We start from the raw sequence: 26,718 nt of genomic DNA, 5'->3' as shown, positions 1-26,718 counted from the left end.
AATTAAAGAAATGTCTTTTGGATATCCTACACTTCAAGGCAGGAAAAATGCAATAGGCAAACAGGAAGATATAAGACAAGTTCAAGTAGAAAAGGCAGTACAAGACAAAAGTACAAGATGGACAGACAATGGACAAACTTAGACTAAATAAAAAAATAGAAAGCAAAGTATTCTAAAACTCTTAAGTCATTCAGATAAGAAAAAAATATAGACTCCTTTGAAAATTATCATGAATGTAGCTGATCGAGATTTCTGTCACTTTAAACTTAAAATACAATACTCCTGTATTCTACAAATCTCCCTTTGAAATCTACCTAGTCTCAAGTTTTAAAGAACTAAGGATTTTAGACATAGTCTTACGCAGATTAAGCTACTTTCAAGTAAGGATTCAAAGGCAAAAGACAAAACACAAGAAAAATAAGTTTACATGTAATCCAAATTGACCCCTAAAAAGTAAGCCTTAGAACAATCCTAAACAATTATAAAAGTAATTTTAAAAGTAGTTTAAATTCTGGGCTGTTACTTTAATTAAACCATGTTTTAATTTTCTGCCTTACAGTTTTCTCTTCTGCTAGAATGAAGTACCTGAACAAAACTCAAGAGCTAACAACTGTATGTACCAGCAGAGAACTCTTTTTGACCCTAGCTCCAGCATAAATACTAATATTTGAAAACTCGATTATTTCTGTGCTCTTGGGTCCTGATTATTGTTTACTATTTCTTTAAGATAAGGAAATAATGCCTGTACAAACTGACAGAATGCTACCTTGAAACTGGAGTCTAGAAACTTTCTGGAAACTCTAAACCACTTTAATCTGACAAGGTCTGACGTGAAAGAAACTGCCAAACTACTTGACTATCAAACTTGGGCTTTCAGAAATGTTTCAGTGATAAGGTGAAACAATTATTAAATGGAAATTTGTTCTGTTAGCTCTAATCCTTAGCTTTATAATTTTTTATGTCCTTGTTTTTTCCCAGTTGGATTGCCTTATTGCCAAATGCATGCATCACTTCACAAGCCTGTTAATAAGTCTTTATGCAAAGAACAGCTTTAGATCCTTTGCATTAGATGCCATATATGCACACCAACTTGAGCAGAAAGGAAAGGCTAATGGCAGCAATGAAAAATTGCTATGGTTGAAGAGATGTTAATTTGCATTGCAGGTTTCAAAAGGTAAGGTTTCTGTAGTAATACTAGTATGGCCAGTCTTCGCGAACGAAGATTTTGGGAAAGGTCTTTTACCTTTCAAGCCTGCGCAATGGATTTTTTTTTTAGGTGAGACACAGCATGCACTGAACTGAGCCCACCCTTTAATCCTAAGGTTCATCTGCTGGGGCCAAGTGAGCTTGGACAATGGTAGTGAGGTCCTCAGGACGTAGGTTTGTTTAGAGTGACCTTCTCTTAGATGGATGGCCTTACAGGGTTGACGAGCTCCATCTGCCCGGGGGAGTATCGGAGTATCCCTGACCGGGAATCGAACCCGGGACGCGGTGGTGAGAGCGCCGCATCCTAACCACTAGACCACCAGGGGTCCCCAAGTAATACTACCTGGATTCAAAAGTGTACCACTTTGTTTTTACATCACTAATTCCCTCTTAATTAGGAAATGCAGTTATCTCAAGCAAATCTTTAATTTATTTGTTTTTAACTTGATTTCTTTTCCTTGAACATTTATGCCAAAAAGACGCACTTTTTTCATTGATGTTTGATAGAAAAAAAGATTACATATATGATCTAAAATGCTTTTCCAATTCATTGAAGTTATAGACGTTGTAACACATTTAAGTAAGCACACTATTCTGCAAAAACCACAGGTTAAAGACTTGTGTTTCCCCAACGTCCTTGAAAAAAAATATTTTAATGGAAGTTAAATCACATACATCAGCACATGCGCTTCCTAGGCGGGTAGTTACTATATATACAGCTAAAGCATAAACATAAACCCTCAGCACTCTGAAACACAACAATCACTTTACATGTCAGCACCCTATATGCCAGAAGCAGCTGGAAACCAGATCAGTTGGATCAAAAATCATGGCCTAGCAGCCAGAAAAAATATTCAGGAGCGGGGTTGTGGGCCTGTCTTGATTAGTAAGTTAATATTGTCAATTACAGGTGTCCAACACTTCCATTATAAAAACCAATCCATTTCACAACACATAAAGTGGGCAAAATAAAAGTTGGGGCTGCATCTTTGACTGCTATAGCACAAGGGTAACATTTAAAGACGTGCCCAGCTCCTCAATACTCTTGATACTCTTCTTGAATATGCAGACCTATTGAATTTACCGTCTCCTCTGTGCAACTGAGATTAATTTTGCCAAGAGTTAGCAAACAATGAAGTGATTCCATACCAATAGTAAATTAGAACAGAACAGGTAACTTTACAAAATATTTACAAACTCTCAAAGGCAGGAGGTTGAAGAGACTCCAAAATTGTGAAGTATAGGCACATAACTGGGTTCTTAACCTTATCTTTTAAAGTGTGCTTTTACCAGTCTTATAGAAGCAGAACAAGTCTTGTCTGATTTTTCTATAAACAAAAATATATTCTTAGAGCTTTTGTTTCACAGAACAACCAGTTAAATCCAAAAGGAATTTGCCACACTGATCTTGTTAGAAAAATCAATGTTTCTCCTTGAATGTAGTAAATGATACTCCATTTGCAAATAAAAATATTTACTGTTTCTTTATTTTCTTAATAGAAAAACTATGCCTTCCAACTTTCTGAAATTCAACTGTATCTTGACCAAAGTGACTTACTTCACATAACTGCATTTATTTTAGCAATTTACAGAGTAAAATTTCCAACATTAAAGTTCATGAACTGAGCTTGTCCCTTCACTGAGTAAGGCTTCACCTTAAACTATATAGATTTTAAACAACCTTGGAAGTTTTACAGCCCTCTTAAAAACTAAAAACCACCATCTGAATGGCCAGTGATGACATACTAGTAAAGGTCATACAGGCTGCATTCAGTGGCCTTGCTCTGCTGAGAATTGGACTGAAGATTAAAGAGATTCAAACTCATTTTGGAGGATGGAAACAAAACGTTAGAGTCTTGGTAGTGATGCTATACTTGCTTATTTGACACTTGGCCAAGGACAGCATATATTTTTTCTGAAAAAATGTAAATTTTGTTTTCAGAAACCTATCTTTCTGCCACAAGATTAGAATAATATACTTCATTCATAACATATTTTAAGATCAAGAGAAGTGAAAGTGGCCATTCACAAAAATCTTAATTGTTGTTGTTTCACAACATATATCAAAAGAATTATTACAGCAAGTGATAACAGAATTTCATTTTAAAGGAATTATAGAAATATTAAAGAACACAACATTAAATTAATATGCAAATAAAAAAATAGGTTTTTAAGAGAAATATTACAGAAAAATGATAGGCTGCTATCTTGACTGTATTATTAGGACAACAGAAATCCTTCTAAATTCATCTTTACCTTTCCTTAGTCTACTGCATTATGAAGCATTATACATTCTTCAGAATTTTCCATTGCTTTTACAGAGCATGGTGACAAATACTATGAAGTATGACAAAGACTGATAACAGGTTTCATTGTTAAGTCACTAAAACTATTTGTAGTGCCTCAGGTTATCATCATAGCTCTGCAGTTATTGTAACTATACTACCTGCTCTGATCATTACTGTATAAGCAACATAAAAATTTTCTAAGAAGCAAAGCATTAAGCTACCAGAGTTGTACTCTGCATTCCTTTATCTTCAACCTCTCATGCATGAGAGAGGATAATGTAAAATTCAGAAGCTGAGAAGTTTAATTCTTATGCTAGCATGGATTCCACACCTATGGTTTCTTGTCAAAGCTTTCCAAGGTCTTAAAAAAATCAAGAACCAGTGTCAGAACGACATACTGATGGAAGCAAGCAGTGGCTTTGATTCCGCCAGACTGCTGCAAAGGGTCTTTTTTCACATCTGGTAACTGCAATTCGCTTAAATCACCTACCTGTACAAAAAAAGGACTCAAAGACCAGAAGGTACATGCAGAGGAAGAAATCCTCTTCAATGTATCTCAAAATTGTTCAACTAAAAGACCATGTGGGTAAATGCAATATATCATAGGAACTGAGCCAGGTACTTCAGTTTCATTTATATCCATAACAGCACTTCAAATGGTGCTTCTCCAAATATATTGGCTTAAACAGCTGCCTCTTAAGGCAGCTGAGAAATACCTAGGTTCAGCATCTGAGTTGTGGTAGACACTAAGGGTGTCAAGATGGAGTAATGGGTAAATGCGTTAGAGAAAGCTACTGAAGTGTCTTATGATGCCATGGTCTGGTTACTTTTTGAGTCATGTCAGACATACCAAGAGGAGTTCACAAATATGTAGTGCAGGGTATTTCATCAGTGGTAAGGAATCATCAGATCTTTAGGGTGTTTGGTGTGAATTCTGTCAATACTGAAAATTTTTTTTCATTTTCGTATCAGTTGCCTCAAAAGGCATGCAGGAAGTCATAAACTCTGACTTAAAATAAATAAATAAATGATCATTTCAGAGATGTAGCTTTCCCACAGAAGACAGAAAAATTATGCTTGTCACGGATGGAGAAGTCTGTCAGATAGGCAGGGCTTAAAGATTAGAGGTCAAATTCTGCCCAAGAACAGTTGGCCATTACATGCCTCATACCACTGTGAAAGTCAGTGCAAAAGGAAAACAGCTAACAGGGCAACAGAGGCAATCTAAAAGCTGACTCTGAAATCTGAAATTTCTGAGTAACAGGACTCAGCACACTGGTTTGCCTCAGTGCCAAAAGGCAGCAGAAGGCAACTGATGCAACTACTGTTCCATTGACCACACTTGCATGTGGAATTCTGCATAAATGCATGGCCTCAAGACAACACTTTTCAAAGGAATCTGATCTTCATGAAACAAACATTCACATCTACAGCAAATCCAGAGAGTCAATAAGTTCATCTTCTTCTGCTAATTTCTTGAAAGATCAAACTCCTAATTACATCATCTAGTGGTTCATCACTGAGCTAAATTTTTAACCTCAGCAGCTAAAAGGCTTTATATGACACCATCGAGGCAAACAGATCCAGTGATAACTTCTTTTCACTCTAAAGAGAGTAATTCTAAAAATGGTAAAAAAACCACCCAAACCTTAGTTATGTGCGAGAAACTTAGTTGCATTGTATATTAAACTTGTAGTCGGTATATCATTGACTGCAAAGACTCCAAATATTTAACTTCTCAGATCTATTGTTTTGGGTACATATTTGTAATCCAGGGCACGAGGGAAAAAGCCAGGTCTTAAAGGCTGAAGGTAAAAGAGTGATATTTATACAGAGAAAGGGGAAGACAAAAACCACAGCAGAAACACATAAACAATGTCTACCATTACCTGCTTTCACAGGCAAGAAAACCTGTATGTCCTTCTGCTCTCCACAAAGTGGCAGAATTGGTCAGTTTATAAATTCAATGAGGTGGAAGAAAACTCCCACAACCAACCTCTGCTAATGCACAGGCTGAGTACAAAATTATAGTATCTAGCAAGGTAATATGTGTGACAACAGTAGTTTAAAGTCTTATTATTAATGAGAAGTAAATACAAGTGGGATTTTTCACTCTCTGTAGACAGAGTTTGTGTTTCAAGCACAGTGTTTAAGTTGCTGTTTACAGCAAGATAAAACACCAGAGGTATTTTAAGCATGATTTTGTAATTTTGAATTATGCAGTTTCATGTTGAGGAAAACTATTTAAATCTCACAGCACAGAAGCTGACATACTAAAAATTAAACTGCTATCAATGCATTCAGGAATCAATAGGCAGAGCACTCGCGCTAAACGCTCAGTTCTATTTTTATGCCATGATTCTGATTCTTGCTTTGTGACAGCATAAAGACATGTAAACTATTTCTTTTAGCATTACAAGAGGGAATGTCAGCTCAGGAAGGATGTTAAGTCTTGGATAACAAAACAAAGGTTTCATACTTGTATATAAAGCTGATTTGCAGTAAAGGAGTCTCAAATTTGTCATCCCATGCTACTTTTACTTTTTTTTTTAATCAAGTTAGTCTGTTCCACCCTGTCAAACTTGGTGTTGATCTATGGTGTGAAAGGTCAAACATGCATCACTAACCAGCAAGGGACTTTCACAGATCCTGTTTAACAGATCCTGCATTGTAGGAAACTAAAGTTTGATTAGGTACCTATCCCAACATCCTTTCAATATTTACTCTAATAAGAGGTGTTAACTGCACTTATTTCAAAGCTAACCTAGCCTAACAATAATATTTACTACTAAGTAAATTTAAACAAATTTGACCTGAAGCTTTCATTACATGTTAACACACAACAATTTTACTCATCATCATGGCTAGGCTTCGTGAACGAAGATTTGGGGAGGGCTCTACCCACGTTTGTTACAAGCGCGCTGGTGGCTAAAAAGGCCAATATGGGATAGGCACGTCCGGTTGCAAAAGGCACAGCAGAAAGACTCCTTAGGTGGTATATTCTGCAAGGCACGATTCTTTCTGCGTTGTCTTTTCTCCTCGAGAGAGATCCTGCGTGCTTTCTCAAAGGCATCAGCAGCATTATAGATAGAGTGTCTCCAGACCTCCCAATTGGAGGCCAGATTAGATCGGTTATGTTGATCAATATGGCCAAGGCTGAGATGTTGCTTCAGGGAGTCCTTGTATCTTCTCTTCAGGGCTCCTCTTTTGCGGCAGCCGGTGGCAAGTTCACCATAAAGCAAGATCTTGGGGAGGCGGTGGTCCTTCATCCTTGAGACATGTCCTGCCCAACGCAGCTGTGTTCTCAGCAACATGGCCTCAATACTTGTGACTGCTGCTTGTTCTAGAACAGATGTATTGGTCACATAATCTGACCAGTGAATGTTAAGAATTGTATGAAGTTAGCATTGATGGAAGCATTCTAGGAGTCGCAGGTGGTGGCGGTAGATGACCCACGATTCAGATCCATATAGGAGAGCAGACAGCACTATGGCTCTGTAAACACTGATCTTGGTACTTTTCTTCAAGTGTTTATTTCGCCAAACTCTTTTATGAAGCTTTCCGAAGGCACTCTATGCATTTGCTAACCTATTGTCGATCTCTCCATCAATCTTACCATCCAAGGAGATGAGGCTACCTAGGTAATTAAACTGCTGGACAGATCTGAGCTCTGAATCACCAATGGTGATATGGGGATGATGGAAGACTTCCTGAGGTGCCGGTTGATAGAGAACTTCTATCTTCTTTAAGCTGACTTCCAGCCCAAAGAGCTCAGTAGCGTCTGCAAAGCAGGATGTTAAACGCTGCAGAGCTGCTTCTGTGTGGGCGACGAGGGCAGCGTCATCAGCATAGAGCAGCTCCCGGACAAGATGGTTTAAGGTCTTAGTGTGGGCCTTCAGCTGCCTTAGGTTGAAGAGGCTTCCATCAGTACGGTATCGAATGTAGATACCGTCCTGATCATCGAGGTCTGCCTTTGGAGCATCATGCTGAAAAAGACTGTGAATAGAGTTGGTGCGAGAACTCAGCCTTGTTTCACACCATTCTTTATTAGACAGGGCTCAGAAAGCGCATTGCCATATCTGACTTGGCCGTGTTGATCCTCATGGAGTGAGATGATCATTTTAAGGAACTTGGGGGGACCACCTAAGTGTTCCAAAATCTGCCACAGACCTTTTCTGCTCACAGTATCGAAAGCCTTGGTGAGGTCAACAAAGGTTACATAGAGACCTTTGTTCTGTTCCCTACACTTCTCTTGCAGTTGTCTGAGAACAAACACCATGTCTGTGGTACTCCTGTTGGCTCTGAAACCACACTGCCTTTCAGGTAGAATTCCTTCAGCTATAGCAGGTATTAGTCTGTTCAAGAGTATTCTTGCCAGGATTTTGCCAGTAACGGGGAGCAGAGTAATACCACGGTAATTTGAACAGTCTGATTTAATTCCTTTCTTCTTATACAAGGTGATGATGACTGCATCTCAAAGGTCTGATAGTAGTTCGCCTAGTTCTAACAGCGCACCACAAACTCATGAAATTTAGCATGGAGTGCAAGGTCCCCATGTTTCCAGACTTCGTGTGGAATTCCATCAACCCCAGCTGCCTTGCCAATTTTCACCTGCTGTATGGCCTCAAGAGTTTCTTCTAAAGTGGGGGCAGTATCCAATTCATACTTCACTGGCTGTTGTGTGATGGACTGAATAGCTGAGTTTTGGACTACACGGCTAGTACTGAAAAGAGTCTGAAAGTGTTCAGACCATCGATTCAGAATGGAGGTTTTATCTGTTAAAAGCGTTTGACCACCAGCGCTGAGTAAAGGACTTTGGACTTGGTATGTAGGCCCGTATGCTGTTTTCAGGGCCTCATAGAATCCTGTGTGATCACCTGTATCCACGCATAATTGAGTTTTTTCAGCTAGATCGATCCACCACTTGTTCTGGATGTCACGGAGTTTCTGTTGGAGCTTGCTGCATGCAAGACAAAAGGCTGCTTTTCTTACGTGACAGGATGGCAGTGCAAGGTGTGCTTGGTGGGCGGTTCCCTTCTTCCTCAACAATACCTGGATCTCTTGATTGTTTTCATCAAACCAGTCCTTGTTCTTCTTGAGGGAGAACCCTAAGGACTCTTCAGAGGACTGCAGGATGCTGTTTTTAATATGGTGCCAAAGTGTTTCAGGGGAGTTATCTGTAGAATCTATGTAATGGTTTTCGAGCCTAGTTTGAAGATTTGCCTGGAATTTGTTTCTCACTGTGGCTGATTGGAGATTGTTAACTTGGAGTCTCCTCCTCGGGATACTGCCCCTTTTAGGTTTGAATTTAAGATTGAAGTTAAGTTTGCAGTGCACAAGCCGATGGTCTGTTTGGCATTCTGCACTGGGCATCACGTCCGTATGGTGGACATTGCGGACATCTCTCCGTTGCACCAAGACATAATCGATGAGGTGCCAATGCTTAGATCTGGGATGCATCCAGGTTGTCTCTAGACTATTTTTCTGTTGAAAGATAGTGTTGGTGATGGTGAGCTGCTGCTCCGCACAGAATTCTAGCAGAAGTTGGTCATTGTTGTTGCAGCTTCCAACACCATGCTTGCCTAATATTCCTTTCCAAGCTTCAAAATTCTTTCCCACTCTGGCATTGAAATCACCAAGGACAAAGATCTTATCATCAGCAGGAACCTTTTGGATAAGGTGGCGCAGTTCGGTGTAAAATTTATCTTTTTCAGCAGGGTCAGCTTGGAGAGTTGGGGCATATATACTAAAGAGGATAACATGTTGCTTGTTGTGTAGTGGAAGGCGCAGGGAGATAATGCGGTCAGAATGACCTGCCGGCAGATTTTCTAGTTTAGGAACAATAGAGTTTTTAATCATGAAGCCAACTCCTGAGAGCTGCTTTTCGGTTCTGGGTTTACCTGGCCAAAAAAGCGTGTAACCGGCACCATGTTCTCTAAGGCTGCCTTCCTCGTGAAGGCGAACTTCACTGAGAGCAGCAATGTCGATGTTGAGACGTGACAGTTCACGAGCAATTAGGGCAGATCGACGCTCAGGACGTCCACTATCCACAGAATCGAGCATGGTTCTGATGTTCTAGCATGCTAGAGTTAATTTGGGTACACCTTTGGAGGCAGGTGTATGTGCCTTTGTCTTTTGATCTTTGTGTTTCTGCATTTGTAGAAAATGGCCATTTCGACCCCTGCCCGGCTACAGGGCTTTGCAAATGTGGGTAAGGCCTTTGAGTCCGTGCAATGGATTTTTTAGGTGAGACGCAGTATGCGCAGAACTGAACCCACCCTTTAATCCTAAGGTTCATCTGCCAGGGCTGAGCGAGCTTGGACGGTGGCAGCGAGGTCCTCAGGACATAGGTTTAATTAGAGTGACCTTCTCTTAGATGGATGGCCTTACAGGGCTATGCGAGCTCCATCTGTCCGGGTTTAGAGTTTTCCTTCTCCTCTGTGTGCTCCGAGGCTCCCCCTCTCATCTCCCACGAGGGCACAGTCCACGCCAGCGAAGCTCCCCCTCTCTCTCTCCTTTCCCCACCCAGGGCTGGGGTCGGGCGCCCAGGGCCAGGCCGCGCTGCACGCACGCCGCCGGGACCGGGGCCGGGCTGCAAAAGCTTCACGTAACACCTCAGCAGCAAATCTGAATTAATTCAGACTGTATTAAAAGGATTATCTTTAAATTTGAGATGAGTGCTATCACTGTCACATTGTTGCATTATAGAGATTTCTTTAATTATTTCTTGAAGATCTGACTCCACAGGGACCTGTTTAATTGCTACAACATGTCCAGACTCTTTGTGTACTGCTTTAAACACACTACCATAAGATCCTTCACAAAGTTTCTCCAGAACATCAAAGACTTCTTCAGGCTGCTTAGTTAAACTGTCTTCACTTAGCTTTTTCAGTTTGCTCTTAGGTGCTGCTTGCTCCATGCTGCCGGCGCTACCGTCCCTCAGGGCTGCCAGCCGAGCCCCCGGGCCCACTAGACCCTGCGCAGCTCGGAGCGGGCTCGCCACCCTCTCACCCGGGCCCGCGCCCTCCGCCTGCTGCGCTTCTGCCCCGCCACCACCGCCCACACAATTTTACTATGCTTAGGATATTTTTACATAGATATGTAGATGACAAAGAAACTAGTTTGTGATTCACTGAAGATATCTTAGGGAAATACAAAAGCTAGGCTACTAAGTAAGTTCACACTTCAAAATTATGCATTCTGAAAAGAGGTACTACTTAGGACACTTATAACTCACATGACAAGTCACACAGGCAACTGTTCCCCATATAAGCATCATTATGCATTTTTCTCCTGGCCTCTACACACTGATTCCCACAGTCAAGGAACAGCGCCCAAATAAGACATTGATTTACTATCTCCTAACTATTGTTTGGTAACCAGAACATGAAGCAGCTGGAAACCCGCACAAATGCAACAAACAAAAGGCTAGAAAATGTGCAGAACTACCTTATTTTTCACTATGCTTTTGACACCTGTCAGTAATTTCAGCTAACTGATTTGTTATACATCTAAAACTTCACCAATCCCTGCTTCAGAAGACTTGCTTCAAATTACTAACCATCATTGTTATAAAATACAGTCAGGAGTTTATCAATCTATTAATGGCCATTTATCTAAAGATTCTCAACTAATTTCATGATTCAACAGAAAGCAGCATCTTTCAAGACTTTTGGCCACTGCTTTTAAAGAAATGTTTTGCTCAGATCTAAGAAGATGTAAGTTACCCAATGAAGACATATTCCACAGATCAAAACAAAGCCTTTAATTGCATAAAATTATATCAAAAAGAAACTCTTTCCCTACTCCCTGTTCTTAAAATTAATGAGTAGAAACACAAGAGTTCACATTACTTTCCTATCATATACTAAAGACTGCATTCTGAAATAATTTACAGGTGATTTAATACTCCAATTTTCACATAAGCATACAAAAATACTTAAATACATGACATAAGCTTTTATAAACAAGCTACACCCGGGGTTTTTTTCTTAACTGAAAGATGTTCAAAAGACCTGAAAGCAAGGTAGCCAAACTCAATTACTAACAGGGTAAGCAAATATGAAATCTAGTAGTAGTGTTGTTAGACATTGGGCAGTAATTCTTCTATATGGTTAAAGCAGGGAATTAGCCAGAGCTAGTAAAAGGCTGTGCCAGAAGAATACAGCATTCACTAATAAGTCATAGCTTTATCATTTACTTTTTTAATTAATTTCTTTAAACATGGTTCAAGAATAATTTTCAAGACTATTCTAAGAAAATCCTTTCATCTGGGTAGCTAACTGCTACAGTTAACTTTCTATGCTACAATCTTTCAATTCACATCTAAACCTTACACAAATCCTGATTTAGAAATAAAATCAGAATAAAAATTCACCTGTGACATGTTGAAATTCAACTCCTTTTAAACAGGACACAAATACTGCTTTTCTGCAATGTCAACACACTTCCAGGTAATCCCAATCAGGCATATCATTTTAAACCTTAGCATTTACAGATTCCTAGAGCAAATACTGATGCAACTAGAATAACTACTTCAGTCATATAGTAAGAGTTCCAAGACATTTAATCTCCCTTCACAAGCTGACAAAGTATCATTACTGAAGATAGTTATGAGCCTGTGTTGTAGAATTTATTACTTCAAATAACTCCTGTTCGAGAAGTTAGTTATCCTTATGAGCAGATATTATTCCCACAACATACAATATTTCAAAAATTGTATTAATTAGGTTTCTAACAACTTTTGTGCTCATGAATTGAGAATGTAGAGGCCGAAAGAAGTTGACTGTAGTCATGGGATGGATTGTGGTGCTGCATTCCCTGCTTCCCCCCACCCAGGCCACACTATGATCTGAGAAATGCTCATTAGGCCTCGGCCTTGATGAAGTGCACTTGGACTAAGCCCCACTTAAGCTTATCAGAAACACTGGTGTTCCCAGGAACTAACATGTATTTAATGAGCACCTGTTTTCAACAAATAGTCTTGGAAATTTATTTTTCTTGTGTGACTAACAACCCAAGTAGAATAATATTTTTGTTGTTGAATCTTCAAAGAAAGTTACCGACTCAATTAACAGCCAGGATGGAAAATTACTATGACTAAAGCCCACTCTCTCGCAACCCTATAAGGAGTGGTCCAAAATGAGACCCTTTTGAACTCTTGATTATAAAAGGTTAATGCATATTAAAGCCCACTCTCTAATGACCCTGTAAATAGCAGTCCAAAGTGAGATCCTTTTGAGCTCTCAATTCCCAGAAGATAAGGGGCTAATGTGTATGTCTCAAACACTGATAACCAGATGGCTGTGGAGCCAGCCAAGGACTGTTAGTAACTAACAGACAAGAATTGTTGGTAATAATCAAGGACTATTGGTATTAACACATCATGAGAAAGAATAAGATTTGGCTGGAGAAGGGGGGCCAGGTGGAGGTACGGAAGCACTTTTCCTTTAGAAAGAACCACAACATAGGACAGTGCAAGCACAGGAATGAGTGGCAGGCAGTGAACATGGACTGTAGGGTGAGATTAAGACTACCAAAGACCCCTGAAGCCCTCTGACCCATTTCCAGAAAAGCCTGAAAGAACAGACTATGCATGATAACTAATTTACACAGAAAGCACGAAACCAATTTTTGGGTTAGGGAAGCCTGTTCATAAAAAGGTACTCCCCCAAGCCCGGGCAGTGCCCCCAGGATCCTGGACATCTCAACAGCCAGATCGAAGCAGCTGGATCAACACTTATCACCTGGATTGATGCTGAAACCAGGACTGACAAGCCATCAGATGGATTGATGCTGGAATGACTGCTGATCTCTTTCTATCTTTTCTCCTCTTTTTCTTTCTTTAATTCTCTCTTTTTCCCCTCTCTTTCTCTTTTCCTCTTTCTTAATTCATCTCTCCCTCTTTAACTCCTCTCTTCCCTCTCACCCTACCCCATATCCAAAATTGACAGCCATGTGCTTATATAGTTGGTCAGGGACTAATATACCCATTTCCATGCTAACTGTGTAATTTACTAATAAAACTGATTGTTTGCGGACCCTCTGACTTTTGTTGTTCCTTTCAACCAATGAGCATTTATGAATCTTAGGTTCTTCCTTCCCCTTAAAGATGTGTTCTCACAGAGAAGACCCAGTTTTATTCGTGAATGCTCTTCTCAATAAAATTAGTAGTTAATATAATCATAACTGACCTAAGCAAAGCCCATTTATTCAATTTCATAGAACATACTGAAGCTATTAGGTATAATTGATCACTAAGAACTCCTAGTGGTTTAAGTGCATCTCTTTAGAATTATTCAAGAGTGAATTTTTTGCAGTTCTCTCAAGTTCAAATCAAAATAATTTCCTGGTAATGAGTTTATTGTTTAATGCTGTATTCTATAAACTAGTTGAATGAAAACAGAATATTTGAAAACACTTAACAGTCATCCAGCATGACCTAAGTGGCTATGCCAATGTACAGATCTGGGATCTTAAGTGTTCTGGCTACTTTTATATGTTATTGTAATGGATATGTCAAGATTAAAATTGCTAGAAGAATAAGCCCTTGTCTCAAACTATACTGACACCACTCATGGTGACTATGGTGCTCTCATTACCTATCTTAGGTAAATCTTATCCCAGAAAAAAAACAATCCTCTGCCCAAAATTAATAGCTAATACAGCCACTAAAGTGACATCAGTGACCTAGAATCCTTTCTACCCCTACTCCTCTTTCTGATAAGAGTTCTGTGTCTGATAAGGCACAGTTCAAGTCCTGTGACAGGTTTTGCTATTGACATCATCACATTTACAGAAAAAGGACAGTTAAAAACTTTCACTCTGCTTAACCAAAGATACCCATACATCTAAAACTCTAAGCCAGTTTACAACAGATTTGCACACAATCAGAATCACCTCCTCAGATACCTGTTTAAAAGCATTAGTTAGAAGCCAATGTTTCAGGCTGCAAATCATAATTTTATATTGACAATTAAGTAGGTGCTACAAGAGAAAAGTCATTTAAAAAAAAAAAGGAAGGGAGAGGGAGAAAATTCAGTTTGGATACACTATCTCCCACACTTGGACAATCCACATTAAACTAGCGGTTGTAAATTGCATTTCTCTCCATTTGACTTTTATGCTTCATAAAGGAACGTTGTCGCTCCCTTGGGCAAAGAATTTTGCACTGTCAACAAAGCTTTCTGTTTTCTGTATAACAGTTCAGAATCACGCAATGCTTTGGGTCTGAAGGGACCTTTAAATACCAGTTAGTCCAATTCACTTGCTCTGGGCAGGGACATCCTTCAGAATATCAAAGCCCATCCCACCTGTTCTTAAACACTTCAAGGGATAGGGCATCCACCACTTTTCTGAGCAATCTGTTATAGCATCTCACCATCCTCACAGTGAACAATTTCTTTCTAATACTTAATCTAAATCTTGCAGTTTAAAGCTATTACCCCCTGTCCTATCCCTAAAGACCCCATTAAGAAGTTTATGCACTGTGATCTTAGAAACAACTTCAAAAAGGACTTAGAATCACTTAGTCCTTTACCCCAAAAAAACCCAGTAATCTGCATTTATGTTATTTCTGACAAACTGTTTATAACCTGCTCTTTAAAACTACAAAGTTACTACATAACCCAACCAACAGTTTGTTTAGCACTATGTACGACACTACATTAGAAGGTATTATATAAGTATTTAACTTACCTCTTTCTATTGCTATCCATTACTTAAAGCTTATTACTTATTGCTCTATTCAACAGAGATACAAGTCACAGATTATTCTGTGTTCTTGCTAGTATCCTTTGAGCTCCCCAAGCAGTCCATCTCTAATGCATACTCCTCAAAAACAAACACAGCATTCCAGTTGAGACTTTATACATACTGGAAAATAAAGGCTACTTCCTAAAAAGGAAGTACTACTTGCAATTAAAAAGAGGACTTTTTTTTTCCAGACATTTAATCAGCAAAATTTTAGAAGTTTAATCTTAAAAGTCTCTCTAGAATGCTTAAAATGCTGTTACTTGAGTCTCAAATGTGTTAGTCGAAATGTAAGTTGTTTTCAGCCTCTCTGACACACACAGGAGCTCTAACACTGCAGAACTTCAACTTGTCATCAAGGGAGAAAAACTTCCAGGTAAAAAATTGAACTAGTACTCCTGTTGTCTTCTTGGTGCATACACTTCCTCTTGTTCCAAAATTACTTTGAAGACATACATTCAAACATTCTATCCCTCCACATTTTAAAGATGTGAAAACTGATGTTCAACAATGCAATATGCAAAGTAATAGAAAAATCATCTCAGTTGAGGTGACTAGTGTGTCGACTTAAAAGTACTATTGGCCCTAACAGACTGAAATTCAAGCCCAGCGCAAATCCAGTTTCAATTATTTAAGAAGTTATGAATTGGACTGCATTAATAAATCTGATCTTACAATAGCACGTAGTGTGACACTAAGGGGCAAGGCAATAATAACCCAATCCCTACCGTTCTCGGTTGAATTTGAGTGAATGAAGTATAGCAGGTCTCTTCTGACGCAAGTTCCACAGGTGTAAGGTATCATCAGCCAAGGCACTCACAAGAGCTCCCTATGAAAAATAAAAAGTTTTAGTCAACTTGTTTTCATATCCCTAGTAACAGCACATCATCACAGGGGAAATATATCACGTATTTATCACCAGGATGAAAAAAAATTATAAGTAGGATATAGTAGGAATGAGGTAACTGATGCGATCACATGTTTAGCTTGCTCATATTTGGTTCAGTGCTATACTGAGAGGTGATGGGGAAGAAGCTTTTTCCAGTGTGTGCACATCAATTCCCTCATGCCCATGTCTGTAAAGAAATCAAGCAACGAACTCAACTGCTAATATCTACGTACTGACAAAGCTAGTGATGTCCCTCTTCAAATCTGTCCCTAGCTAGCTCAAGTACAGCACTGCTGCCAGATGTCAGATGCTACATCCCTATAAACACACACCTGAACTTGAGGGAACACTATTCAGCTCATGTCTAAAACAGTAACTCTATCAAAATAAAATGAACTACCTAGTGAAACTGGTAGTACTATTGAAAAAGTACTTTACCACTTCTACAGATAAGTTGCAATGTTCAACAACATGAAAAGATATTCCTATGAAGTTCTTGCTTATTACAAAAAAGAGCACTCTAGAGATAAAGATACTTTCAGCAGTTAGTCAAGCATTTTCTAAAACTAAAAAAGTTAATTTATTTATAACTGTTTTTACTGTTTGTCATTCATGCTAAGTCATTTGTATTAGCTAACTTTTATGTTTACTTAATGAGAAATTAAAGAAAATACATTCTGTATCTTCTTTGAATTACACATACATCATTTTACTAACCTCATTAATCAGGAACTGAAGCTGGATTACTGCAGCTCCACTATCATGTTGGCAGTAGCATTCAACTCCTGGCCGACCAAAGCTGGAATTGGTACCATTAAGGAATAATTTGTTGCATGTAACAGAAACAAACACACCCCACAAGCAACATTTTCACTTTCACTAATATCACATTCACACAGGCTGACATCCTGCTTCTAGCTAGGGCACTCAAAATGTTTAACCACACAGAGCAGAGTGGTCATGAAAACAGTAATTCATAAAAGCCACAAAGTAACACAAAGAAATGAAAAGACACACCTTGAAATACAAAAAAAATAAAAGGCGCACCTCGACATACAAAAAAATATGCTTAACTTATAGCTATTTAAGGGATTCTTCATCATGGAGAACATAACATTAAGTTCTTTTAACAGTGTTAAATATCAGAACTAGAATAAAATGAAGTTAATCCAAATAAGTATCATAAAACAAATGATTACATTTTTAAAGTGCTTTTCAAGATCCTTCTCTCCATTTTTTAAACATTACTTACAGAAAGAAGAGCTCAATAATGCAAGGCATGTTAAAAAAAGTCTGCTGTGACAGAGGTGAAAAGATCAGCAGTCAAAATACAGAAGAGTCAATGGAAAATTATGTATAAATTAAGTTTCCGGGATCTCTGTATCAAGACTTCTGGATTCACACCAGCTATGAGACAACAAAAGCTTGCTCATTTTCTCTCTCACTCTTAGATCAGTCCTATACTTCCATAATGAGTATTGATAGAAGTAGCAGCAACACTGGTTCTTTCAGTTCTCCATAAGATTCATTTATTAGCTGCAAAGATTATGTATTTCAAATGTGGTTATCCACTTGCTTTTGATACAAAATTAAATAAGTTCTCTAACCTCTAGGAGATAGAGCAGAAATAACATAAGTCCAGATGAATTATGCAAAGTGGTCAGTATTTCATCATCATAGTTTGCCCATGGTTTCTGGAGTATAATTTGTCAGGGTTGAACAACTCTTCTTTTAAACAGGCACCATAGCTTTTGGAAGAAAGGAAATCGTCCCAAAGCTGTATTAAAAAGAGGGAATATTATGTACAATTTTTTTTTCTCTCAGTATATGATAGAAATTAATAAAACAGTACAATTCACACCCATTCTGCAAGTTTTCCATTTTCTGAGAAATTGCTGATCAAAACCAATGTGGATACAAATACTCACAAAAGATATGTGCATTCATGCTAGAGACAGCTGAAAGGCTGAAAAGAGTATTAGGCTGCATGTAAATCAAACCTCAAACATATCTCCTGCTCAGCCTCTAAGCTGGTGAAATAAATTGTAAGTAGAACAACAGTGAGGAAAAGTCTGCTTCAATGCACTGTGATATTTTAACTTTTAAAGTTGTCATTCTTCTAGAATTCTAATGAGTCTGCATAACATCACGCTAAGTGATGAGATACACACTAAACAGATGTTGAATAATCCAGCAAACTTAATACCAGCTTTCTTCCCCAAACAGAATTAGTAGCTTAATTTTGTTCTGGCATGGAAGGACTTAGAGTCAGCTTGCCTCACCTGTTTTTTTTTTTGCTTTTATTTTACATTCTTAGCAATATGGTTATTTGCAAAGTAGTCATCTGTATTCCAGTCACAGTTTACAGCTTAAAAAAAAAAAAAGAGCGGAGAGGGTGTTGTCCCCATAAATGATACCTTCCTACATAAACTCAGGATACTTTTAATGTGAAGTCATTGCTTTTACATTAACTATGGACTGACTACACAGATTGCCAGACTGGAAAAAAACCACAAGGAATACCATAAGTTTCAGAGCTGATTGGCTTCAGCCTTGTTCATGCATCTGTATTCACTTGAATTAATAATTATTTGCAGAAATAGATGAAAAGCAATTTCCAAATGGGAAATTCTGATTCTTGTTATTTATCTGCGCTGACACAAGTAGTTTTCTAATAAAAGAAGATTTTCCCAGCCTGTCCCCTGAACATCAGCTTTCAACATAATTAAACGTAAACCTTGTTCATTCATCCACCCAGAGTTTATTTGGAATTGAGGCTCTACAGTTACCTTACCTCAAAACCAGAGGAGTAGAACCCAGAAAAAAACAGAAAGCTCACAGATTCCTCAGGTTACTTCCCCCTTCAAATTCTATACTTCAAATGTTTTCTGTAGGCACTTCTGATGCAAATATTTCTGGAAGCACTGTTACAGCTGGTCAGTAAAAATTTCAAGATTAAGAATGCTTCAATGTTTCCTTAAACATTCTTTTACATTTTCCAGGACACCTGAACCGTTTTTCCAGAAATCCGTAAATATGCAGCACTGGGAATAAGATTACACAAGTTTAAATATTCAGAGCAAATTTCTCTGACAAATTAGTGAAGATCTGAAAATAGAGTTTGGCCTCTTCTATAGTGCTTACTGTTATTAAAAAAAAAAAGTCCTTGCAGCTACTCTTACTTAGTTCCTTTGCTGAAGGATTATGTCATCTTCACTTTTTCACCTAGTAGCTAAAATTATTCCTCTCATCTCAAATTAATATCATCCTCCTAACCAGCATTAATCTTCTTTTCTAAAGAAATGTAAAGCCTTCCAGTTTTGCGGGGTATGCTGAGTTGAAAAAGCATGTCACTTAAATACTGACTGTAGAAGGATAATACACGCCTGTTTCAGTGCCTGTGAAGCACTTCTCAAACACACAAAACAGGCAGCAAGCCAGGGAATGCAGTTTGCCCAAATCCTCTATACTTGTGTATGTGTCCTGAAGGCAAGAGAGCTCACTGTGCTAAGAAGTGATCGTCTACTATATAGTGGTTCCCAAAACAGGCAAAAATTATAATGAATAATGACAAGATGGGCAAAGCATTTTAATTCTGTAGACAGGAAAAACTCTCTGCCAAAGCCCTAGGATAGCTCTGGAGGAAATACTCTGCTCTGAGCAGTTTTCTAATCAAAGACCCATTCCTTTTTCTTTCACGTCCAAGCAGTTCATTCTACTATTTCTGCTTCACCCCCTGTTCCAAATATTAAGAAATTGGATAAATTAATAGGAAGATGTACTTTTGAATATTGCTTCTGTGTTCCCCATTGCCACTTGGAAATTAAACCTGGAAAACACTACTATTTCATTGTGTTCACTGCACGTTTTCTGAAAAAAAACAAGAGACAACAGCTCTGCCTGAGAGAAGGAAAAGATAACATACTCATGTCCTAACATCAGTGTTCATTTTCATAACTGCTAGAAGTGCAGGTCATATATAGGAAAAGCACAGTAGGATCTTAATTTAATATCACATAATAACACTGATTTTATTTAATTTATGAGAAAAGGTAACATTTCCAAAAGATATTTTTTTAAAACAAGCTTCAGACTTACGCTTACACTTCAAGCATTTGCATTAGCAATATGCAAGTTTTCTCTGCAAAGTACTCTTTTTTTAAAGTTATTACTCTTATTTAGAGCTTAGCTACTTGGGAGCAACTTCGTGCACATCTGCCCTTAGAAATCACATTTGAAAGAGAAAATTAATTCCAAAATATTTATGAAAATGACAGAAGAGCAGTCTTCTTTTAATTCTTTAGTTACTCTAAGTAGATCTAGTGGATATTGGGAGATTCTTCATCTGTGGTTGGCCCATCTGACATCAGAGATAGTTGAAAAAATAGTAGGTATCAATTCAATACTTAGCATAAGGCAGTTATCACAGAATCATTTAGGTTGAAAAAACCTTTAAGTTCATCAGGTCCAACCTTTGACGGATCACCACCTTGCCAACTAGACCATGGCACTAAGTGCCACATACAGTCATTTCTTGAACATCTCCAGGAATGGTAACTCTATCACTTCCCTGGGCAGTCCATTCCCATGTTTAATAACCTTTTCCATTATGAAATTCCTCCTGACATGCAACCTGAACCTTCCCTGGTGCAGCTTGAGGCCATGTCCTCTTTTCTTGTCACTAGTTGCCTGGGAGAAGAGGCTGACCCCCACCTGGCTACAACCTCCTTTCAGGTGGTTGTGGAGAGTGATAAGGTCTCCCCTGAGCCTCCTTTTCTCCAGCCTAAACAACCCCAGCTCCCTCAGCTGCTTTTCACAGGACTTGTGCTCTGTTCTCTTCTCTGGATGCACTCCAGCCCCTCAAGGTCTTTCTTGTAGTGAGGGGCCCAGAACTGGACACAGTACTCAAGATGTGACCTCACTAGTTCTGAGTACACTGCTCTAGTCCTACTGGCCACACTATTTTTGATACAAGCCAGGATGCCATTGGCCTTCTTAGCTTCTGTTCAGATGGCTATCGGACCACATCCCCAGGTCCTTTTCTGCTGGGCGGCTTTCCAGCCACTTTTCCCCAAGCCTGTAGCACTGCATGGGGTTGTTGCGGCCAAAGTGTAGGACCTTGCCCCTGGCCTTGTTGAACTTCATACCACTGGCCTCAGTCTATCGATCCAGCCTGTTCAGATCCCTCTGCAGAGCCTTCCTGCCCTCCAGCAGATCAACACTTATACCCAACTTAGTGTCATCCTCAAACTTACTGAGGGTACACCCAATTCCCTCATCCAGATCATTAATAAAGATATTAGACAGAGTTGGCCCCAACACTAAGCCCCACTAGTGACCAGCCACCAACTGGATATGACACCATTCAACAACACTCTCTGGGCCTGGCCAGCCAGCCAGTTTTTAACTCAGCAAACAGTGCACCTGTCCAAGCCATGAGCAGTCAGTTTTTCCAGGAGAACGCAGTGGGAAACAGTATCAAAGGTTTACTTAAGTCCTTAAGTACTTAAGGCAAACAACATCCACGGCCTTCCCTTCATCCACTAGGTGGGTCACCTGATCACAAAAGGAGATCAGATTGATCAGGCAGAACCTGCCTTTCCCAAACCCATGCTGGCTGGTCCTGATCCCTTGGTTGGCCTGTATGTGCCATGTGATCACACTCAAGATTATCTGTTCCATAAACTTCTTGGACACCAAGGTCAGGCCAACAGGCCTTAGTTCCCCAGATCCTCCTTTCAGCCCATCCTGTGGATGGGTGTCACATTGGCCAACCTCCAGTCGACCTCTCTGGTTAGCCAGGACTGATGATAAATGATGGAGAGTGGCTTAGCAAGCTCTTCCAACAACTCCCTCAGTACCCTTGGATGAATCTCATCCAGTCCCATAGACTTATAAGTGCCTAAATGGCTCAGGAGGTTGCTAACTACTTCCTCCTGTATTACTGGGCGTCTATTCTGCTTCCTTCCCATTTTCTAACAAAAACAAATAGGAGTCAAAGCTCTTCTTAAACTTCAAAGTTGCTTAAATAAAAATGCACAGATACAGCATTTCCCAAACAGCTACAAAAAGTGTCAGCAAATTTTCTGTAGAGGCTGTATTTGGTAGAATTTTTGCTAAGAGCTGCCAGTGAGAGGCAATCGTTCACTGGAACAAGATGTAATTGAGAAGTAGAAATGCAAACAGGATGAAAAAAACCAAACCCTGTGATTTAAAATTAAACAAGAAACAAAATTTGTTTTAATGATAAGTTTCTATATGCACAATTCACAGATGGTAAAGCATGCTGCTAAATGAAGAGGTAAAAACATCAATTTAAACCAAACAACAAGAAACTAAAAGGGCTACAGGCTTTCCTTGATTTTACTCCCTTCGCTTTCTGATACAGGTTCTACTATTTTAGTCTAAAGGTTGTATTTCAGCACTAATAGTGCAAAGAAGGTGACTAATCCAGTATTTTTTCTCGTTGGGATGGAAGAGAAGGAGAACAGTAGAACACAAGAGAAGAGTAGGACACTGCTACAAATACTGTTTCTTCTGACTACATGAGATGCAGTGAAATGGGTGAAATGCTAATTCACTAAAGTTTTTCCAAAGACTACATATGCAAGAGTAAATCCAGGAAATAATTATGCATTTTTTAAGAACTCCATCAAAATTCAGAAGTAAAATCTTTGTATTCTGTTGCAGGCTTTAAAGTACTGCTCATCTGTCATCCATTTAATCCAGTTTAATTCTCATGTCAAATTTTAACATAATATTACTGATATCCTACCTCATCCATCCTTTTGGTAGCACCTACTATATCACGACATTAATAATTAGCCAGGCTTTTCCTCTTACATCCATAGCTTCTTGGCCAAGAATACTCCAAGGTATACTTGGAATAAGAATGATGTTTTTTCCCAGAGTCCAGATACTTTGTACAGACATTGCCAAAAGCAGCATTATCAAATGTAATAGATAATAGAACTAGATGCTAAGTGAATTTATATACTTATTTAACTTATGAAAGCATAAATAACCATAGATATTATCTAATAGAAGGACAATTAAACATCTTCAAAGAACATTGCCAATCCTTGCCCAATCCATTATTGTCCATCAACACCAATTGACTGCAAAGCAATTCTTTGCCAGGGCCAGAAATCTTCATTCACACAGTATGATCTAAAATACTTCCCTTAACTCTTGTCTGACAGGCAAATTCACTTCAGTTATTTTCAAGTCACCAACTACTGAATATTCATAACAGAAGACACTAACTGTAATCCCTAGTCATTCTATCCTGACGTTGTTCAAACACAAGCCCATCCTCCAATGCCCTCCCTACAAACTGCATAGCAGCTAGTCTAGTCTCCTGAGTCAATTTCACTTGCACCTCATCAACCCTTTACAACATTTTGGAGTTATATAGAATAAGACCACAGGCGTCATCATAACTAATGTAAGCTACGCTGTCATGTGTGTGCCCCCTCCCAATCTTCTGTTGTCACTCAGTAGTTGAAAGTTTCATCCATAATGCTTCTTGAACTCTGTCAGGCTCGGTTTTGTGACCACTTCCCTGGGGAGCCTGTTCCAGTGCCCAACTTACCCTCTGGGTGAAGAACCTCTTTCTAATATCCAACCTAAACCTCCCCTGACACAACTTCAGGCCATTCCCTTGGGTCCTGTCACTGGTCACCACAGAGAAGAGATCAGTGCCTGCTCCTCCTCTTCCCCTCAGAAGGAAGATGTAGACTGCAATGAAGTGTCCCTCAGTCTCCCCTTCTCCAGGCTGAACACACCAAGTGACCTCAGCCACTCTTCCTACAGCTTCCTCTCAAGGCCTGCAGTTTTGGTCACTGCAAGATAAGAAAGATATTAAGCTCTTAGAGAGCATCCAAAGGAGGGCAAGGAAGATGGTGAAGGGCCTCTTGGGGATGGTCCAGTGCAGGGCTAAGGGTTGAACTCGATGATCCTTGTGGGTCCCTTCCAACTCAGCATAATCTGAATTCCGTGAAATTTCTCTCCTTTTACAGAAATTGTTATTCTCACATCATCTTTCCTTTTAGCGTCAATGCCTTATTTCTCAAATTAACTATTAATCCCTTTAAAATCTTCTATCTCAAGCCAGGTTTTGCCCCATCCTTCACCTTTGCTGTTCAATTTATCACTCTTCCTATAGCCCCTTTTACTCACTTGTTTTGATAAAGACAGCAGAAAACGCAGGTGACTAGAGCACAGGAAAAGGTTTTAAAGACCAACTCAAATTTAAAAAAAAGTTCATCATATGTAAGAATTTCTCCTACAGACTTTGCTGTGGCTTATCTCTCAGTACCGATATTAGCTCCTTGCTTTGGACACATTCCTTTATCACTCAACTTGTGTATGAGGCTTAAATCTACCCTTCTGCTTCTCACATCATTTTGCATTGTATCAATGATGGTGCTAAAATAACTTACTCTTCTAAACATCCTTTTGAAGAAAGTTTCTTTCATCACTGGAAGTTTTACCAATACAGTGATGCAAGTATACCATGTGTTTGCTTACACAGCTTTTTGAAGTAGTTACCAGCAAAGACACTTGTCGAAGCACTAAGAGGGTCATAGATTAGAAGTACCAACATTTCCATGGTATAGACAAAAAGGAGAAACTCAGACCTCAAATTAAGGTGGTAGGTACAAGTTTAACTCTTCTGTCTATACCAACTTGATATGACAATCTGTCCCCAGACACACAGAAGTCACAAGCTGTAAAATCTTCCAAATACCCAAAGTGACGTTCACAGGCAGTATTGCTGCTATTGCTTTTTAAGTACTTCAGCTAGCAGTGTCCAAATGCCAAAAATACAAATGAAATGCAATAAATGGGTCTTAAGAGAAAGTTTCCCTTGTCTGCTCAAAGGCAAAAGTAGAGACATCTTAAATATTCTTCATTCAAAATGACACTAAAGAATTTTAAAATTAGCCCCAAGCATACGTAAGTGATCAATAGCTATCCTTTAATTGGTACTCTAAGTATTTTGTAACACATTCTTTCTAAGACAATTGTTTTCCATTTTATTTCAAGACTCCTCAGGTTCCACTACAGTATAATGTTTAGTTTTACATATCACCAGAGGACTGAGAAACTTACTAGTTCACTACTATCAAAGTAGTAGTGACAATTTTATAAGTTTGCTCAAAATTACCATCACAAATAAACTAAGGTACAATTCAACAACTCAGTAGATGGCACTCTTCCACCAAAATCAAAAGAGGAAACTATGTCCTCACATAAACAATGGGTACCATGGAGCTGGAACTCTTATTTTAAATATGCAAACCCAATGCCCGCTCATTAGAGCGTCATTTTTTTTTTTTGCTTTTCATAGAACATGGAAAAATATATGCCAAAACATTAAAAGAAATTACTGTTTTGTTGAAATACCTGTAATTTTATCTAGCTATTTTGTCCAGAAATTTGTGCTATTACATATAGTTCCACTTCACACCACAAAAGTAGCTGCATATCAGTGTTGCATGGAGTGGTATTTTTATGGCTTGTGTTTACCAGAAATCCAACTTGACATGGACTACTAAAAGGTTGACACTGTCCCCAGAAGTTGCTTAATTCACAACTTAATTCGCATCTCCTCAAATGCATGATGGTAATTTATTTTTAAAAGCTAATGCACTAGCTCAACATCAATTGTAAATGTTTTGCACTATTTAGCTTAAATTTTATTTAAAAATGTCAAAAAGATGAGTGGTCATTAACAAAACCTACATTGCCAGTTTAAATAAAAAACCCCAGCATTAAAACATGCTGTTCTTCAATATTATTAAGATGCAAACCCTAGCTTTAAAAATAACACTACCTATTCCATCTTAACTCTTCTTTTAAAAGTTGTTGCAGGTGCCACCTTAGATACTGTAGTTTGCTATTTCTCATTGTACTAGAGGACTTCAGATGGGTCCTTTCTTTGGCACCAAGAAATGCAGCGCTCAACAGCGCTAAAGAGTTCCCATGAGAGTATAAACACAGAGCTTCTGTTTTGTACAAGCTGTGGATGTCAGAAGTAAAATGCTTTTATTAGCACTGGTAAGGGAATAATTCAAACAGTGTTACAAGATTTCCAAGCACACACAGCCCAGTTTAATACTACAAGATGGAAAACAGATCATCGACAGAAAAGCACACAGTTCAAGTTAGTTCTCCTATACATCCTTCCTGCAGATAATACTTTGCTGTAAATTTTATTAAAATACGAAGCTGATAAGAGGAGAGAAACCCCGATTAGGCCCATAACCCATCCAAAGTATTACCTCAACATCCTAAAACAAGAAACTCTGTATAAAATGGTGCATGCAATCACAGGAAGCATTTCCAAAGTTACATAACACAGGTAATAATACTACAAGATTGAATCATACGATAGCAGGTTTCACAGGCAAAATGTCTGTCTTTCCTCTAGATTAGTATCCAAAATAATGGATATCCATATATTGCAACTCACTTCCCGTAACTGTTTCAGTTCCAAGGGAAGGGGGAAACCCCATTCTTTTCATATGATGGCTTGAAGGAAGTGCCATATACAGCGAAGTATTGCTTCAAGCCCCT

General features: G+C 38.8%; 1 protein-coding gene across 6 annotated transcripts in view; it reads right to left on the bottom strand.

Moving 5' to 3' along the window:
- Positions 1–26,718, bottom strand: part of STXBP5 (syntaxin binding protein 5) — a 107,259-nt gene that overhangs the window by 62,487 nt on the left and 18,054 nt on the right. For all 6 annotated transcript variants that reach the window (XM_027687672.1, XM_027687691.1, XM_027687711.1 and 3 more), the window contains exons 3-4: positions 16,852–16,933; positions 15,974–16,074 (exon numbers count right to left, since the gene is read on the bottom strand). In XM_027687672.1, coding sequence (XP_027543473.1) covers positions 15,974–16,074; positions 16,852–16,933 — 183 coding nt within the window. The remainder of the gene's footprint in view (positions 1–15,973; positions 16,075–16,851; positions 16,934–26,718) is intronic.

This window comes from Neopelma chrysocephalum, unplaced genomic scaffold (assembly GCF_003984885.1).
Source record: "Neopelma chrysocephalum unplaced genomic scaffold, ASM398488v2 Primary Assembly neopelma1_23, whole genome shotgun sequence".
Lineage (NCBI taxonomy): Eukaryota > Metazoa > Chordata > Aves > Passeriformes > Pipridae > Neopelma > Neopelma chrysocephalum.
This window is presented reverse-complemented; position numbering and strand designations above follow the sequence as displayed.